This window comes from Lygodium microphyllum, chromosome 27 (assembly GCF_053477565.2).
Source record: "Lygodium microphyllum isolate KBCC chromosome 27, Lygodium_microphyllum_v1.1.10, whole genome shotgun sequence".
NCBI lineage: Eukaryota > Viridiplantae > Streptophyta > Polypodiopsida > Schizaeales > Lygodiaceae > Lygodium > Lygodium microphyllum.
In genome coordinates, this window is record NC_141161.1 from 20,906,149 (window position 1) to 20,923,109 (window position 16,961).

Sequence of the window (16,961 nt, forward strand, 5' to 3'; positions counted from 1 at the left end):
GTTCTTCCTGATGTTCCCAATCAACAGCAAATGCAAGCATTTAAAGCATGGCATAAGAGAGCCAAGAAAGTTATGTACTGGCTGTCTATCAGCATTTCAGACTCTATGATTGTGCATATTCAAGATGCAAGTACGCCAAAGGAGGCATGGGATACTTTGTCAAAAATGTATAGCACAAATACGCCAGCCAAGAAAATGCAGCTCAAGCAAGAGTTGCACAATGTGCAAAGAGAAAATATGAGCATCAATGACTACCACATGAAGGTGAAGAAGATTGCAGATGCACTTGCTTCCATTGGGTCGCCAGTGGAAGATGATGATTTACTTTCTGTAACCTTGAATGGTCTAGGAAAGGATTATGCACAGTTCCGAACATCGATTTCCGTCCGTGAAAGATTTCCTGATTTTAAGGAGTTGATTGCTCTTCTAATTTCTGAGGAGAAGAAAAATGGTGGTGCATCTTCTTCAGGAGGAACTTCAAAAGAGGCTGTCTTCTACTCAAATGCTGGAAGAGGTAGAGACAGAGGTAGAGGAGGCCGATCTGGAGGCCGTGGTAGAAATCAGAATATGCAGCAAACTCAAGAAAACCAGTCCTATGGAGAAGGACGTGGTAACTCTAGAGGCAGGGGGAGCCAAAGAGGTCGTGGTGGATGGCAAAGAGGCCAAAATGCAAACAGCAATGTTGAATGCTACTACTGTGGTAAAATGGGTCATATGGCTAAAGACTGCTATAAAAAGCAGAATGACATCATGAATGGAAAATTGCAACAAAGGAATTATGAATCTTCTAGTAGACAGGGTGATGACAGAAATGAGCATTTGTTTATGGTGCAGCACATGAATAATTCTGTGACAAGTGCAGAAGAAAACAACGATGTATGGTATGTTGACTCAGGTGCCACGAACCACATGACAGGTCATGCAGAATGGATGGAGGATGCAAGGAAAATGGAAAAACCAGGATTTGTGGAGACTGGTGATGATACTGCACATCCTATTGTGCAGATTGGAAAAATTCCTTTATCTATGCAGGATGGGAAAAACAAATACCTATCGGATGTATTTCATGTCCCAAATATCACCAAGAATCTGATTTCTGTTAGTCAAATGGTTGAGCAGGGCTTGCAGGTCAGATTTAATCCTCATGGATACTTTGTTGAGGATATGAAAAATAAAGGTCGCTTGATAGCAAAAGGAAATAAGAATGCCAGAATATTTACGTTGGATGCAGACATGCCTGAATTGAATGCAGCAATGTTTGCACATGGGACCGGTGTAGTTGCAGATATTGATATCTGGCATAAACGCATTGGTCATGTTAATGTACAGCGACTTAAATCAATGCAGGCCCAAAATATTGTTGTAGGATTGGCTAAATTCAAGGTTGCAGAAATGCATAAGGTATGTGAAGCCTGTCAATTTGGAAAACAGGCAAGGAAACCATTTCCTAGACATGTTCAAGAGAGTGAGAAGCCATTGGAATTAATCCACTCTGATGTGTGGACTACTAAAGCTGCATCTCTTAGAGGCTGTCATTATTTTGTCACTTTTATTGATGACCATAGCAGAAAAGTTTGGGTGTATTTTATGAAAAAGAAAAGTGAAGTTTTTGGGCATTTCAAAACTCTTAAAGCTATGGTTGAAAAAAAAAAAACAGGCGTGCAAATAAAATGCCTAAGGTCAGATGGAGGGGGAGAGTACCTCTCAAATGAGTTTGCAAGGTTCCTGCAGGAGCATGACATAAAGCAGCAATATTCATGCAGTCATACCCCACAACAAAATGGAATTGCAGAAAGAAAAAACAGGCACATTGGAGAGGTATCTCGTGCCATGCTCAACGAAAAAGACTTGCCAGATTTTTATTGGGCTGAAGCAATTGCTACAGCAGTCTATATAATGAACAGGACTCCCACTGCAGTAATACATGGGATGACTCCAGAGGAGAGGTATATTGGTAAGAAACCAGATATTTCTCATTTGAAAATTTTTTGTTGCATTGCCTATGTACATGTGCCAGATGAGTTGAGATCCAAGTTGGATCCAAAAGCTGAGAAGTGCATCTTTATTGGTTACTCTCTGCAGCAAAAAGGGTATAGATGCTATAACCCTTCTATTCGTAAGTTTACAGTGAGCAGAGATGTTGTTTTTGATGAGATGAGTAGCTGGTATAAACCAGTAAATGTGATTGATGATGTAGATGCACAAAATGGTAATGCTGCACAGAATTCACAGCAGCAGTCACAAAATATTAATGGACCTGGAGCGTCCTCTAGCAGTGATTCACATTCTTCGCCATGGACAGGCAGATTGAGATCAGGAGAATCTTCTCAAAGCAATGCAGATAGTGGTATGCAGGTATCACGAAAAGGAAAAGAGAAGGTTGATCAGCCCATATTTAATGTGAATACAGGTCACTCTTATGTGGATGGTGAATCCAGTGGCTCAGAACAGAGCATTGATGATGAGTTGGGTATTCCTTCTATTGTTACACCTGGAGTAAGGAAGACCAGGGATGTTTTGAAAGCACCTAGGAGTGAACCTATTTTGCGCAGGTCTACGAGAGCTAGGTATCCTGTGGATAGGCTGAAATATGATGGATTTACAGCCATTCACTATGCATATATGGTCAAAGTGATACAGGAACCAGAACCCACTTCTTTTGAGCAAGCCATGGAAAATGAAAAATGGGAGAAAGCCATGGATGAAGAAATGGATGCCTTGAAAGCAAATGCTACATGGGAATTGGTACCTTTGTCTAAAGGTAAGAATGCAATTGGCTGTAAGTGGGTTTATAAGGTGAAGCACAATGCAGATGGTTCTGTGAACAGATACAAGGCAAGATTAGTAGTCAAGGGGTATGCACAAACATATGGCATTGACTATGAAGAAACATTCAGTCCGGTTGCAAGGATGGCAACTGTAAGAGCAGTCATTGCTATGGCTGCATCAAAGGGATGATCTTTACATCAGATGGATGTAAAGAATGCCTTCTTGCATAGTGATTTGCAAGAAGAGGTCTATATGGAGCAGCCACCAGGTTATGTGCATATTGTTCATCCTGAGTTTGTTTGCAGGTTGAAGAAAGCCTTGTATGGCTTGAAGCAAGCACCTAGAGCATGGTCTGACAAGATAGGACAGTATCTTGTCACTATTGGCTTTCAGATTTCCAAGGCAGATTTCTCACTTTATGTGAGAAAAACAGAGAAATGGATTATGCTACTTGTCATTTATGTTGATGATTTGATCATGACAGGTGACAGTAATGAAGATATCATTCATGTGAAAATGCTATTGAAGCAGAAGTTTGAGATGAAGGATTTGGGAGAGCTGCGTTATTTCTTGGGCATTGAGGTGATTAGATCACCAAGTGGGATACAGCTCTTGCAGAGGCAGTATGGATTGGACATGCTGTCCAAATATGGGATGACAGGCTGTAAGCCTATTTCAGTTCCTTTGGAGCAGAATGTGAAGCTGAGCGCAGATGCAGGTGAGCTTCTGGAAGACCCTACTATGTACAGACGCATAGTAGGAAGCTTGATTTATATGACTATTACCAGGCCAGATTTGAGCTATGATGTTGGATTGGTAAGTCAGTTTATGCAGGCTCCAAGGAAACCGCATTTGGATGCGGCTAGACGCATACTCAGGTATGTGAAGTCCACATTGCAGTATGGACTATTTTATGAGACTGGGGTTCAGATACAGTTGCATGGATACACTGATGCTGATTGGGCTGGTAGCATTTCTGATAGACGATCTACCAGTGGATATGTGTTCTCTTTTGGCAGTGCTGCAGCCACTTGGAGCAGCAAGAAACAGCCTACAGTTGCCTTGTCCAACACAGAGGCTGAGTACAGGGGTGCAGCAATGGCTGCATGTGAGATAGCTTGGTTGCATAAGCTACTTTATGATATGCATCAGCCTACAGATGGGCCAGTTGTCATTTATTGTGACAACATGAGTAGTATACACTTAGCAAATAACCCAGTCTATCATGCTAGAACAAAGCACATTGAGGTGCATTATCACTATGTGCGGGAGAGGGTTTTACTAGGTCTTATTGATCTAGTTTATGTCAGCACCGAGGATCAGGTAGCTGGCATATTTACGAAGGCATTGGACGCAGAGAAGCTGCGCAAGTTCAGAGACCTACTTGGTGTGCAGGAATTGGGATTGAGCTCAAGGGGGAGTGTTGAGATATCGAGCTCCACTCGTGATATGCCAGGGTGACCGTTGTGCATTTATGTCACCGACTTGTCAGTTGCAGATGCAGTTGGTACACCGCCCATGAATAATAGCTACATGATAGCTATCCTTATCTACTCTAGTTCGTGGCTCAGTTAGTATGCCACCTTAGTTAGTTGAGTTTGGTTTGAGACCCATATATAGGGTTCTTCTATTTTCTTGTACTAGAGTTATTTTGGCTTACACAACTAAGAAGAGAAAAACTGTTTTCAGCCTCCACCCTTGTGTGTATTCCCCCATTGTGCAAGCAAGAAAGCTACAAGTGAGACTCCTTCCTTCTCTCCCACAATCTTGACATTACTAGCTGCATTTTTCCTCATGCAAGCATTACTAGCTGAATTTCCCTTATAACCAATACTATATGGAGCATTTTCATGACCAACATTAATACCGTGGATCCCAAACATAGTGCACTGCATATATACATTGCCAAACTTGTCACTTTGTGCCCCAGCATAATGTAACCATTGCTATACATGGGGTTATGTATATTACCAATCATACTCCGATACATTGGGCCTTGCACATCATGCATTAGTTGCTGCATACCATAGGAGTTGTGCCATACATCCCCATATACGGTCCCTGATCCACCATAGCATGGAAACTAGTGCCACCACCAAAGTAACTTGGCTACCTTATAATTGCATGCATGCCTTGCTGTCCAAAAAGCATTGAATTGGCACTTCCAAGTTGGCCTTGCATATGCATTAATTGCCCCACTAGCATCATTTACTTATGCTCACTACCCACATTTAGAACATCATGCTGATGTATTGGCTCTTCCTTTGGTGCATCTTGATGTCTCAAAGCTCTTAAAGACAATTTTCTCCTATTTCCTTTGCTGCCCTCCTTTAAGGGGTTCACACTATTCCTTGAAAGATAAATTCAGCCCCAAATCCAATATCGGCTAGCTGGTCTCTTAAATCTCCCTAAAATTCCTCAATTTCAGTTGCTAGAATTTAAGTCCTAAGCCCTCAATTTTGAGCATGCATCCCAAGGTTTCTCTCAAAACCCTAATTTTTACTGTAAATTAGGATTTACAGCAGAGATTGATTGAAGTCTTTTCCTCCGATGGCTCAATCTACTGGAAAATGTTAAGATAACTCGAGAGATAGCTAGGGGATATGTGAGAATTCCTTATAGAGAGAAAATTCAGAGTTTTATCACAAGAAATACTGAAAACTACTGTTGCCCTGCTCAAATAGTTATGGAAGCTATCACCTACAGCTTAGGACCACCAGAAAGACTATTGCTCCCCGTTGTATGCTGTCACTTGCACTAGAAGGATCTTGGGTGGTTGTCACCTGCTCCTGGAGGGCTCAATTGCTATCACTTGCTGTAAGACTGGTCCATGGTAGCTGTAAATCACATTAGCAGCCTCTCCTTGCTCTCTAACAGCCTCGTTCTCTCTCACTATGGTTAGAATAGACTCCACCAACCCCTAAAAACGTTTTTTCCACTTGCATGAACAAATTTTGCCAAGTGGCCCATTTTTCAGCATAATCCAACTTATTAAATTAAATTTCAAAATATTAATTCTCAAAATTAATTTAATAATTATTCTAGTTCTCAGAAAATTAATTCCACCAGTCAATTATTAAATTGGCTAGGCCAATTTACCTTCCAAGTATCCCTAAGCAGTTATTGACCCTTAGACTATCATTATATAATTAATTAATACCTAGTCTTTAGTGTCACCACCCATTAACATTATTGGCCAATAAATTGGTCTATATCTGACACTGAGTACCACCTCGTATCTGTCAGGCATAAATGATTAAAACTTTTTTCTTTGGCATCCACCACTGTATCCTTAGGATCCTTGGCCTATTACCATGAAATAACTGCCATATGCATCACATATGCTAAACAACCTTGCACATTTGATTAATATCTTAATCAAATGTTATCCACAAGATTAGAGCATCTCAAAATGTCACGTCCCTGTGACAATAAACATGCAAGCAAGAATTTACTTAATGTTAGACATTCAAATGTATAGGGTCCTACAAATACTGTATCAATGACTGGATGTAAATATTATGTAACCTTTATTGATGATCATACAAGGAAGATATGGGTGTACTTCATGAAGAATAAAAGTGAGCTGTTCTCTCACTTTCACGATTTTAAAATGTTGGTTGAGAAACAAATAGGTATGCAAATTAAGTACATGAGGTCAGATGGAGGGAGAGATATCTCTCTAATGAACTCATTAATTTTCTAAAATAGCATGGAATTTAGAGGTAGTTTACATGTAGGTACACTCCGCAACAAAATGGTACTGCTGAAAAGAAAAACAAGCACATTGCAAAAATGACACGAGTCTTAATGGCTGAAAAGAACATGCCTCAATTATTATTGGATTGAAGTTGTCTCTACAACTGTGTATATTATGAAGAGGACTCCCACTGTTGCAATGTATAATGTGACACCAAAGGAGAAGTTTTCTAGCAAGAAACCAAATTTATCACATCTTAAGGTATTTGGATGCATTACATATATACTTGTTCTTGATGAGCTGAGAAAGAAGTTGAATATGAAAGCTGAAAAGTCTATATTTGTGGGCTATTTTCTTGAGCAAAAGGGTTTCAAGTGTTCTAATCCAAATATATGCAAGTTACAGGTGAGCAGAGATGTTGTGTTTAATGAGATGAGCAAAAAAAAAAGGTGATCGTAAAAATGTGGGTCCATAATCACAAACATTGAGTGGGCCGAAAGAGTCCTCTTCTAGTAGGTCTATTGAGAAACATGGAGTACCAAGTTGCGTACAAATAGCACTCTTACAAGTGTAAAAAATGTATCATACAAGGAAAAAGAAAAGGTTGGTGAGTCACTTGGTGTGCCAAATGTTTCTATAGGCTATTCACATGTAAATGGTGAGTCTGATAGCTCAAATCAAAGTATGGATAAGGAGTTTGGTATTCCAGTTGTTCGTATGCCTGGTATAAGGAAAACCAAGGCTAATGTAAAAGGATCACAGAGTGCTCCGTAAGTGCAAAGATTAACAAGAGTAAGGTATCCCGTTAACAAGTTGACATATTATGGTTATGTTGCTCACCATTATGCGTGTATGGCAAAGGTTATAAAATTAGTTGAGCCTACATGTTTTGAGAAAGCTATTGGTCATGTGTATTGGGAGAAAGCCATACATGAAGAAATGGCTACGTTGGATGTAAATCCGACTTGGGATATGGTGTTGTTAAGAAATACCCTAACACAGAAACCATATAACAAAGCACAGACTGATAAAAGAACACAGTTAGGGTTAGCGTAACTCAGAGACAATGAACACAGTGAATAAATGAAGTGATATAACTACTGAATAATACAATGCTCATGCAACAAACACACTATGTAGTGAATGAATACCGAACCTCGAACTCTTATATCTCAAGGATCAAGGCAGGGTTAATGAACTGGAGAGTGTGTCATACTCCGAACGGATCCCGAATTGCAGTAAGATAGCCTCCAGATGTCGAACATTAACAAACGCAACAGTGAGAAGCTGGATTTGATGCAGACAACAGTGAGGAGAGAGAAAGACTAAAAACGCAGGCAAGGCAGCCTGCAAGAGAGAGAAAGACTAAAAACGTAGACACAGGTGAGAGAAAGACTAAAAACGCAGACAGGACAGCCTGCAGGAGAGAGAAAGACTGAAAACGTAGGCAACAGGACTCTGATGACATGGCAGGCTGTACGGCAGTAGGTCTGCACAGGAACAGCAGTCGCCTGACTGAAATCAGCTCCAAACTGCGTGAAGAGGGCTGAAAATCAGGCGCCAACTAATGGAGACAGCAATGGACAGCTTCGACTAAGATGTCCTCTACGAACGGGGTGTGGACAGCAAGCTAAAACACCTGAAATCTGCAAAAACGAGATTGAGAGAAGAGTGGAGGGCTAGCTACCAATTTATAGAAAATTAGGGTTCTAGATCCTCTCCCACTTAACTCTCTCGATCCCCTCCCCATTTTAGGGTTTTGGCTAAAAATAAGCCTAAAATAAGCATGTTTTGGGGCTGTTTAAGTGACTAAGTGCATTTCTTAGCACAACAGGTGCCACTAGCTAAGGGGAAGAAAGCTATAGGTTACAAGTGGATTTACAAAGTAAAACATAATGCAAATGGTAGTGTGGGCAAGTATAAGGCAAGACTGGTCACCAAAGGTTATGCATAGTTTTATGGGATTGATTATGAGAAGACATTTACTCCAGTGGCAAAAATGACAACTGGAAGAGACATTGTAGTAGCTACAACAAGGTTGGATTTTGCATAAAATAAATGTAAAGAATGCACTCTTGCATGGTGAGTTGTCACGGTAAAGTTTAGGCAAAAAAGCCAACGGTAGACCACAAATCCAAATATCATAGTGGATGAAATGGAGTACTTTATCAACTTACAAAGTGTGATTTCAGTAGATTATTATAGCTTTTCATTATCATATTTGATGTGTAGTGGTTTAAAGTAGTATTGAAAGGAGCAGAGGCCACCATTCAATAAAAGCCATCTGGATTCTTTAAGTAGATTTTGAGAAGCAGTGAAATGATTTATGAAATAGCTTGTATTGTTGAGTGAACATGACCATGTGCATGTTTTTTTTTTTAAATCAAAAAATTAAATGCTATAAATACATTTCATTTTGTAACAAGTCTGCAAGAACAAGTGTACATGGAGTATCCATAGGGTTATGAGAGCATGGTTCACCTTGATTATGTACGTAGGCTACACAAAGCCTTGTATGGATTGAAAGAGGCACCAAGAGCATGGCATAACAAGATAACACAGTATCTTGTCTCTATTGGTTTCCATGTTGGAAATGCAGATTACTTACTTTATGACCATCACAGTGATAGGGGCATTGTTGTGATTACCTTGTATATGGATTATTTGATTATTGGGGGTAATAATGTGCAAGAGGTGGAGCATATGAAGAGTCTTCTCAAGCAAAAATTTGACATGAAAGATTTAGGAGAGCTAAGTACTTTCTTGGCATTGAGGTGACATGAACATCTAAGAGGACATGGCTCTCACAAAGGTAGCACATCTTGCATATATTGACAAAGTACTGTATGGCTGATTGTAAGCCAATCTTAGTACCATTGGATCAGAATGAGAAACTAAGTGCTCATTTGGGTGAAATATTGGAGGATCCCACAATGTGTAGGAAGATGATGGGAAGTTCAATCTTCACTACTATTACTAGGCTAGATTATAACTACATAGTTGACTTAGAGAGTTAGTTTATGCAAGTGCCTCATAAGCCTCATTTGGACAGTGTGAGACGTACCTTGTAGTACCTTAAGGCCACATTGGATTATGGTATCTTTTATGAGGCTCACTCAATGATGCAGTTATTTGGTTATACCGATACAAAGTGGGCAGGTAGTGTATTTGATGGGAAGTCCATCAGTGGCTATATACTTTCCTTTGGGAGTGAGGCTATGACTTAGAGCAGTAAGAAATAGTCCAATGTTGCATTATCGAGTATAGAAGTAGAGTACAAGGGTGCTACCATGGCAACATGTGGGGTAGCTTAGATAGGAAAGCTACTTAATGATTTGGGGATACAGATAGATAGGAGAGTTGTCATTTATTGTGACAGCATGAGTAGTATACAGTTAGCTAGAAGCCAAGTGTTTCATAAACGCATCGAACACATCGAGGTTCATTACCATTTCATTGGAGAGCGGGTCTTAGCAGGTGACATTGATCTCATATATGTGAGCACAGAGGAGCAGGTTGCAGATATTTTCACCAAGACCCTCAGAGCAAAAAAGCTTTGGCATTTTTTAAGCTTACTTGGAGTACAAGTCATGGAATTGAGAGCTTGAAGGGGAGTGTTGAGATGTCAAGCTCAACACAAGCTAACACTCACGTACTTGGATAGCCGTTTCCACATTTATATCATTGACATGGTTAGTACCTGCATCGGTATATCATTCCAAAGATACTTTATAGTTGGATATCAGTTAGTCCACCTACCCCAGTTATGAGATAATTATCTAGTCATCTTTCTACTTAGCGTGTTCAAACTATAAACCACTTGTATATTCTGTATATTGTACTCTCTCTTCTTTGTAGTAGACTCGCATAGTGAAGCAGAAGAAAGATTAGGGTTACAGCTTCCTATCTTGTGTGCATTCTCTCTGTGTGTTTTGTGTCTTGCAAAAGATAAAGCTCTCTCTCTCCCCCCATCTTTTCATACTTCAAGACCGGCAAGGTCACATGTTAGTTTCTAAGGCACTTGATGTTCTAGATTTGGGGTTTAATCATGTATCTGTCCATGTTATTGCGCTCAGCTAGGCACGAGGATTGTCTTCATAGTCAACGTATTGGGGTTGAGGATGAGGCCACAAGAAAGGCTCTCTAGACAGGTTTACAGGAGAGTTTGTTGTATAAACTCATAGCCCTTGTGCTGGACATCCTTCAAGACAGACCTTTGGCATGCCCATAATGGGCACCTGCACTATGAGGCCTTACAACAAGCCAATCACCTGAATTTGGTTGAGAGCTTACCAGACTTTGGGTTACATTCCAAAGCTTCTACATTTGGAGTATGCTGGACAAGTAGGCCACCTATAGGGAACAATAACCTTGTAGCTCTGAATACCTGTCGAACAGTAGGAAATTAACTAAAAATGGGTTGGTTATCCAAAAGATTACTTTACACAATGAACGCCATATGAAGATAAAGATGGAACTTGTTTTTCCAAAAGAAATTTCCTTCTATTGTAAGTTAAAAGGAAAAGTGCACTTGAGATCATACAAGTAAAATCAACCCCAAGATTCACTTCTCACAAGCTGGGCAGCCTAGTAGGTCACTACTTCATAAATACGAAGAGCTGATGGCATGAGTTCATAGAGGTTGATTCATAAAATACAAAGAGCTGATGACATGAGTTCATAGAGGTTGCTTCAAGGTGGACCATCTCCAATAGTTCGGACATCATTCTCCCAAGACCAGATGGACAGCATACAAAGGTGACTCAAATAACCACAAGGAAATTGGATACCATGGCCACACAGTTTCTTGTTTTTTTAACCAAGGAAATTACACTACATCATACATTCCTAAAAATTTGAGAACATCTGGTCTCATATGTTAAGTAATTAAAAGACTTTGATACTTGCAGAAACTCTGATTCTTAGCTGCAGAAAAACAAAGAATAAAGCCAATTGAAACAATACTATCAATATACACCTAAGTTACAAATAACATAACACAAAAAACGTAGAAGAGCTCAACTAAATAAGAAAAAAAATTTGATAACGTCCATTCAAAGTTATGCCTAAGCATTCTGAACATTTACAATCAACACGATGAGATTATATATCGTGGCATTTGTGAAAAAGTGAGATGAGCTGCTTCCGGTGCAGAATGTTTCCCACCCACTTCTTTTAAAAATGATGCCCATCTCATATACTTACCACACCAGCAACGTCAAAGATTGTAGTTGTTGAATCTATATGCCGTTTTGCTGCAATCGAACATGCAGGAAACTTTATGTTCAATGTTCTTTCAAACTCCAGCACATGATATCTTAGGTACCTCTCCAAAGTAGTAACCTCTACTAGCCTTTGTGGATTGACCTTTCCTATCCACTCTATATATATCGGCCTTCCCTCTCTATCAACTCCATGAAATCCATGTGGATAGCATTTTTTCACTTCTTCCAGCTCCTCAAATACAAAATCCTGCACACATTTATCTTGGATCATTTTAAGACATATACTGTAACACAAGCATCCTTGGTTTATCCTTAATAAGAGCATTCAAAGTTTTACAAATGTAACTAAACATTTCAAGTCAGCATGCATCCACCCACATTCTTTGACCTGTCTCGGAATACTATAAATGAAATGAGATACGGGATACTAAATGAAAGCAAGATGGCACAATTCAGACAGCTATCAATGATTGAGAAGAGGGTGGTGATCTTATTCAGATAGAAAATCCTGCTCTCTCCTGAAAGAGAAACTAGGACTGAAATGCGAGAGAGATGACACGTCAATAATTTTGCAAATAGTCAGCTTAATGTGCTAGTGGCTCTGTATGTAGATCCTAAACCTTAATCTCAAGGTAATACAGTGATAGAGTACATGTGTGATGTGCAGAAGTGAACAGTGCAGAAGACATCAATGAAACTAGGAAATGTTATTGGGGATAAACATTTCATGGTTCGAAAGGGCAATTCCAAGATGTTTCCTGTGATTGTAAGCACAACCAGGTTCCAACATGATACGTGGCAATGGGAAGGTGGGCTAACATGGCAAAACTCCAAAAGGAAGTTAAATTGCAATATTAAACAATCTTTATCTTCTAATACTATAAAAAAACTATGCTTTAATTTTTTTGGACTCAAAATATATTAGGAAACGGTACAATCCTTGTGAGCAAGCTGATTACCACACTAGAAATCCATCTCAAGGGTAATCTCTATCAAGCAAGAGCCATTTGGCAACACCTCTAATCCCATCTCATCAACACACTGTTGTTCTCCCACCTCTTGTTGTTGCCTATGTAAGGACATTGTGAGAACTTGGGGACAAGGCTCTGCAGCATCCACAAAAACAAATTATGAGAGCATAGGGTACAGTAGAGCTCTCCTTGTACTCAGCAACCGACTCCCAATTACACCACTTCATCATCCTCCTCCTACCCTGCAGATTTGTCAGTTTATGGGTGTCCCCCGAGAGCTACCGTTTCCAATAGGAGTACTCCTCTATTCCACAATGTGAGGATATGGTTGCCAGATGAACAACCCAAGTAGATAAACCAAGCACGCTGAATCTGCACCTCTGATACTAAGCTCCTGCAATTCCCTATATATGTCTTTCCTATATCATCACCACTTATCTAATTGCAATCAACAATTAAATCTCTAGCTTAACATCTCATCTCTCTCTGTGAAATCATAGCAGTCTCAAACTCTGATATGTACTAATCATCCCAATCATGAATAGAATGGGATATTCTGACCAAAAAGTACAAGATGAATTAACTGGGACCGGGAGGATGCAGTCTGCCTGCAACAGTATGTAATCCTGCTTGTATAAAATGATAGGCAAAAGATCTTAACTCGGATTCACACAAAGAATCTCATCATCAGGAGGATGAAAGACATTAGACTGATCAAAAAATATGTGAGCTATCTCACAAAGAGAAACAGCAGCAATCGGCACCATTTATCCCTGCCTATTCAAAGAGATTGACAAAAGATATCATAGATCAAGTTTGGTTGAAGGGATGGATGAAAAATGGAGGCACCACAATTGCCTCTATCACAACAAAAGGCTCAAAGCTTTGCAAGGAAGGGAGACCCACCCAACCATCCACTATGCACGTTCTAACTCCTAACATGAAATGCCATATATTCAATTCTCAAGACTCCATAGCTCGAACCTGCTGCAACAGAAGCACACCCCCTTCAAGCTCCCTCTCAATCTCAAGATTCTCTTTTTTGCAGATGCTATCTCTCCATCTCTCCTTGCATGCAATCAATTTTGCCCTACCACGCTTCTTTCCAGTCTACTAGAGTTAGCTGCCACCTCCTGCATGGAGTTTGAACCATATTCTCTGAACCTCTTAGCATACTCAGTCGTTAGGTATCCTGGATATGCCTTACCCTATCCCAATACATCATGTATTTATGTATAGAAGTCCTTTATCTAGCTTCTGTCAGTACCAAGGTTTCTCACCATTGTGGAGTCAACATGACTGGCAAGGTGGTCAACATCTCCTCATATATCAGCTTCAGAATTCCATTCAAATGGATTTCTCTAGATTATCTATTATAATGGATGCACATACTCTGCCAATGGCCTGAATTGTCCTCCATCTGCATCAACCTCCTCTACTTTGTGAGCATGTAACCACCTGTCACTGCAGACTCCAAAATCATCCATAAACACTGAACCAAGAAAAGGATACAAAACCATATCCATTCAACTTTGGAAGCTTGCAAGGCCATTCAACAGACAAAGGGCATGACCCTGTAGCAAAACACCCCAATGATATGGAGTTATCAATCTGGTTGTGCTCCTATTCCCCATGCCCCCAGACCACCTTGAGAGGCTTGTATATATGAGTGATTTCTGATTTACAAACAGCTCCAGCTAGACTGTTGAGCACATGTACTTCTTTCTAAAGTTCTTCTGAGTACTATAATTAGGCTAACCTTTTTTTGAAGAAGAAAGTTTGCAGGATGTCCATGGTGAGTCTGCATGAAGGCCAAGAACCCGTGAACTGGCATGTTAATGATTACGTCTCTACATGATGGATTATTGCAGCCAATTCAGTGTTGCATTGGTGCTGTGGAATCCTCTTGATGATAGTTATAAGCAAATATGTCTCCAAATAAGAATTAGACGAGACAACAGTAGCTGAAATTGTAGTAATTGCAGAGATGCAGTGACCGTTGCCATAATCGGCCAGCCACAATTATCAGCAAGAAGATACAGGCAATGACAAAGACATAAGTTTGCAATATGATGTCTGTCAGACATGAGAGCAGACAGGGCCAAAACAGGCAATTTGGCTGCATGTATAAGAATAGGAGCAGCAGGTAAATTAAAGAAGAAGAAGAACACGATGGCAGGAAAACTTAGTGGCAAGGGTCATCACAATGGAAGGTAGATATTGGTTCGAACAGCACGTTGTGCATGCCAAACTGCCCAAATACTGATTCCCGATAAAATTAAGAACATTAAATCCTGAGTACAAGATTCCAACGTACATCTACAAAGTCTCAATTTGATCCAGAGCACTTCCGAAAAGTATCAAAAGTTAGGTGCAGGCTCCCAATGAAACCCATAAATTAAAAACAATGGTCATTCAAACACATGAGGAATCGGTCAGAAGGTGTCCCAAGAGAGGCACAAACTTTCCAAGTTTGCATTGCAAAGACAAAGAGAAGAAACAACACTTCCTATATTATGGGCATCTACCTTATCCCATGCGGATTGCAGTATAGGGATATGGCAGTTGCTGCTGTCACAGATATGGATGAAGAGCAAAGGGGAAAAGGTAGCCATAAATGGATATTTGTCATTGAATCAAGCAGCAATACATGGGAATATTGGTCCAAACTCTTAAAAGTTAGAAGATCACTAGTAACTCAACCCACTTCTTCGATTGTGTCAGTACCAAAGTCCTTCCGCCACTGCAGCATGTCTCTCCACATTTTCTTGGTCTTCTCAATGTCAAACTTCCGAGCTTTTAAGAACCTAGCAAGTAAGCAGCACTCTGATTCAACAACAGGATGAGCGGAAAAGCTGCAGGTAGAGATAGCATGATATCAACATTGCATATGCAAACCAGATACCTGAGGAGAGTGTGGTAATCATCATGTCTAGCGGGGAGCAGGTCTTCAGCCAACAGCACCCTCCGGAGCTCGTCCACAGCTTTCTGCTCCTGTAGATCACGGTAATCCTTTATTGCGATCGAGGCGGCTCTTCGGGCTCTGCTGGCCCTCCGTTTACTCAAAGACAGCTTGAACCTGGTGATGAGGGCAAGAGCCCCCATTTTGCTGCTTCTGCGGTGCTGCATATTGGAGGCATCGCCATCCGTGGTGTCCATGCCGGGCTGCTCGTCGAGTACGGCCATGCTGTTCCGTATGTCAGCCCGTGTCATCACAAGGTCTGTTGAGATCTCCCTGGAGGAGCCACTTCCTGTCCTTTCCATGGAGACACAATTCGCAAAGCATCACAGGCTGCAGCGACAGCATGTAAAGGACCAATGTGGCTATGGAGACTTGAGTCCAAGACAGGCACCCTGATACGGGCAGCGGGAGGAGGAGACTTCTCAAAGGGTGCGTATGCAGGAATTCGATTCAACTGACAACAACAACAACATCATCATCATCATCAGATTTCTGCTATCCCAATGCTGCCTGTTTGCCTGCAACAGAACCGTGCAATACATCAATCAATTCATTGATCAATCAGTGATGAGGCAGCATCATCGTTGTCATTGACATCATCATCATTAGCCTGAAGATCATCATCACCATAGTAATCATCGGCACTAGATTTCTGCTACCTGCATGTTGCCTGTTTGCCTGCAACAGACCTGTGCAATCTATCCTTCAATCAATCGCATCGATTTGATCAACCAGTGATGAGACGTGGGTGGGGCAGAAGGCGAACGATGATTGGTGTGCAGATTCTTCTGCAGAATAATGAAAGGAGGCCAAAGGCCCAAGGGCCAATTCCAATTACCCTTCATTTTCAAGAGGGATGATTTAATATAAAATATATTATGAAATACAAAATACTGGGCATCAAAAGTTACAACAGAAGTCTCAAAAGTCAACCACTAAATTTTATTATTTATTTTATTTCTGGGCATTGCCAATTCATTGCGGGGCCCATCGGCCTTCACTAAAACCGAAGTTTATGATAGAATGGAATCAACGATTGAAAACTACGTTGAAACTTGACACGTGTATACAATTTTAGTCATGTTTTTATGAATGTCATATTTCGCCTTTTTCTAGAATATCTTAATGAGACCCCACGATTTTGGATCTAGATTCCACCCACGATTTTGTAATCTATTAGCATACTAGAATAATTCTATAATTAAATACTTCGGCCGTGCCCCGCTAACCGCGCTTCGAGCGGTTGGCATCATTGCAAAGCTCACAAGGCTACGCCTCGCTCGCATCGCTTTTGTTGTGAGCAAAGATTGTTTCTCTTTGCTCATGAAAAATCA

The 16,961-nt window shown here is 40.5% G+C and overlaps 1 protein-coding gene across 4 annotated transcripts in view; it reads right to left on the reverse strand.

Moving 5' to 3' along the window:
• The window catches only part of LOC148012117 (phosphatidylinositol/phosphatidylcholine transfer protein SFH3-like), a 114,542-nt gene extending 98,102 nt beyond the window's left edge, over nucleotides 1-16,440 (reverse strand). The window contains exons 1-4 of one of the 4 annotated variants that reach the window (XM_087669338.1): nucleotides 16,255-16,439; nucleotides 15,571-16,145; nucleotides 15,373-15,472; nucleotides 11,675-11,941 (exon numbers count right to left, since the gene is read on the reverse strand). In XM_087669338.1, coding sequence (XP_087525464.1) covers nucleotides 11,675-11,941; nucleotides 15,373-15,472; nucleotides 15,571-15,929 — 726 coding nt within the window. In that variant the 5' untranslated portion in view covers nucleotides 15,930-16,145; nucleotides 16,255-16,439. Of the gene's footprint in view, nucleotides 1-11,674; nucleotides 11,942-15,193; nucleotides 15,333-15,372; nucleotides 15,473-15,570 lie in introns of those variants that run through there. The other 3 variants (XM_087669339.1, XM_087669341.1, XM_087669342.1) reach the window with 3 other exon arrangements.
• Nucleotides 16,441-16,961: the final 521 nt, after the last annotated feature.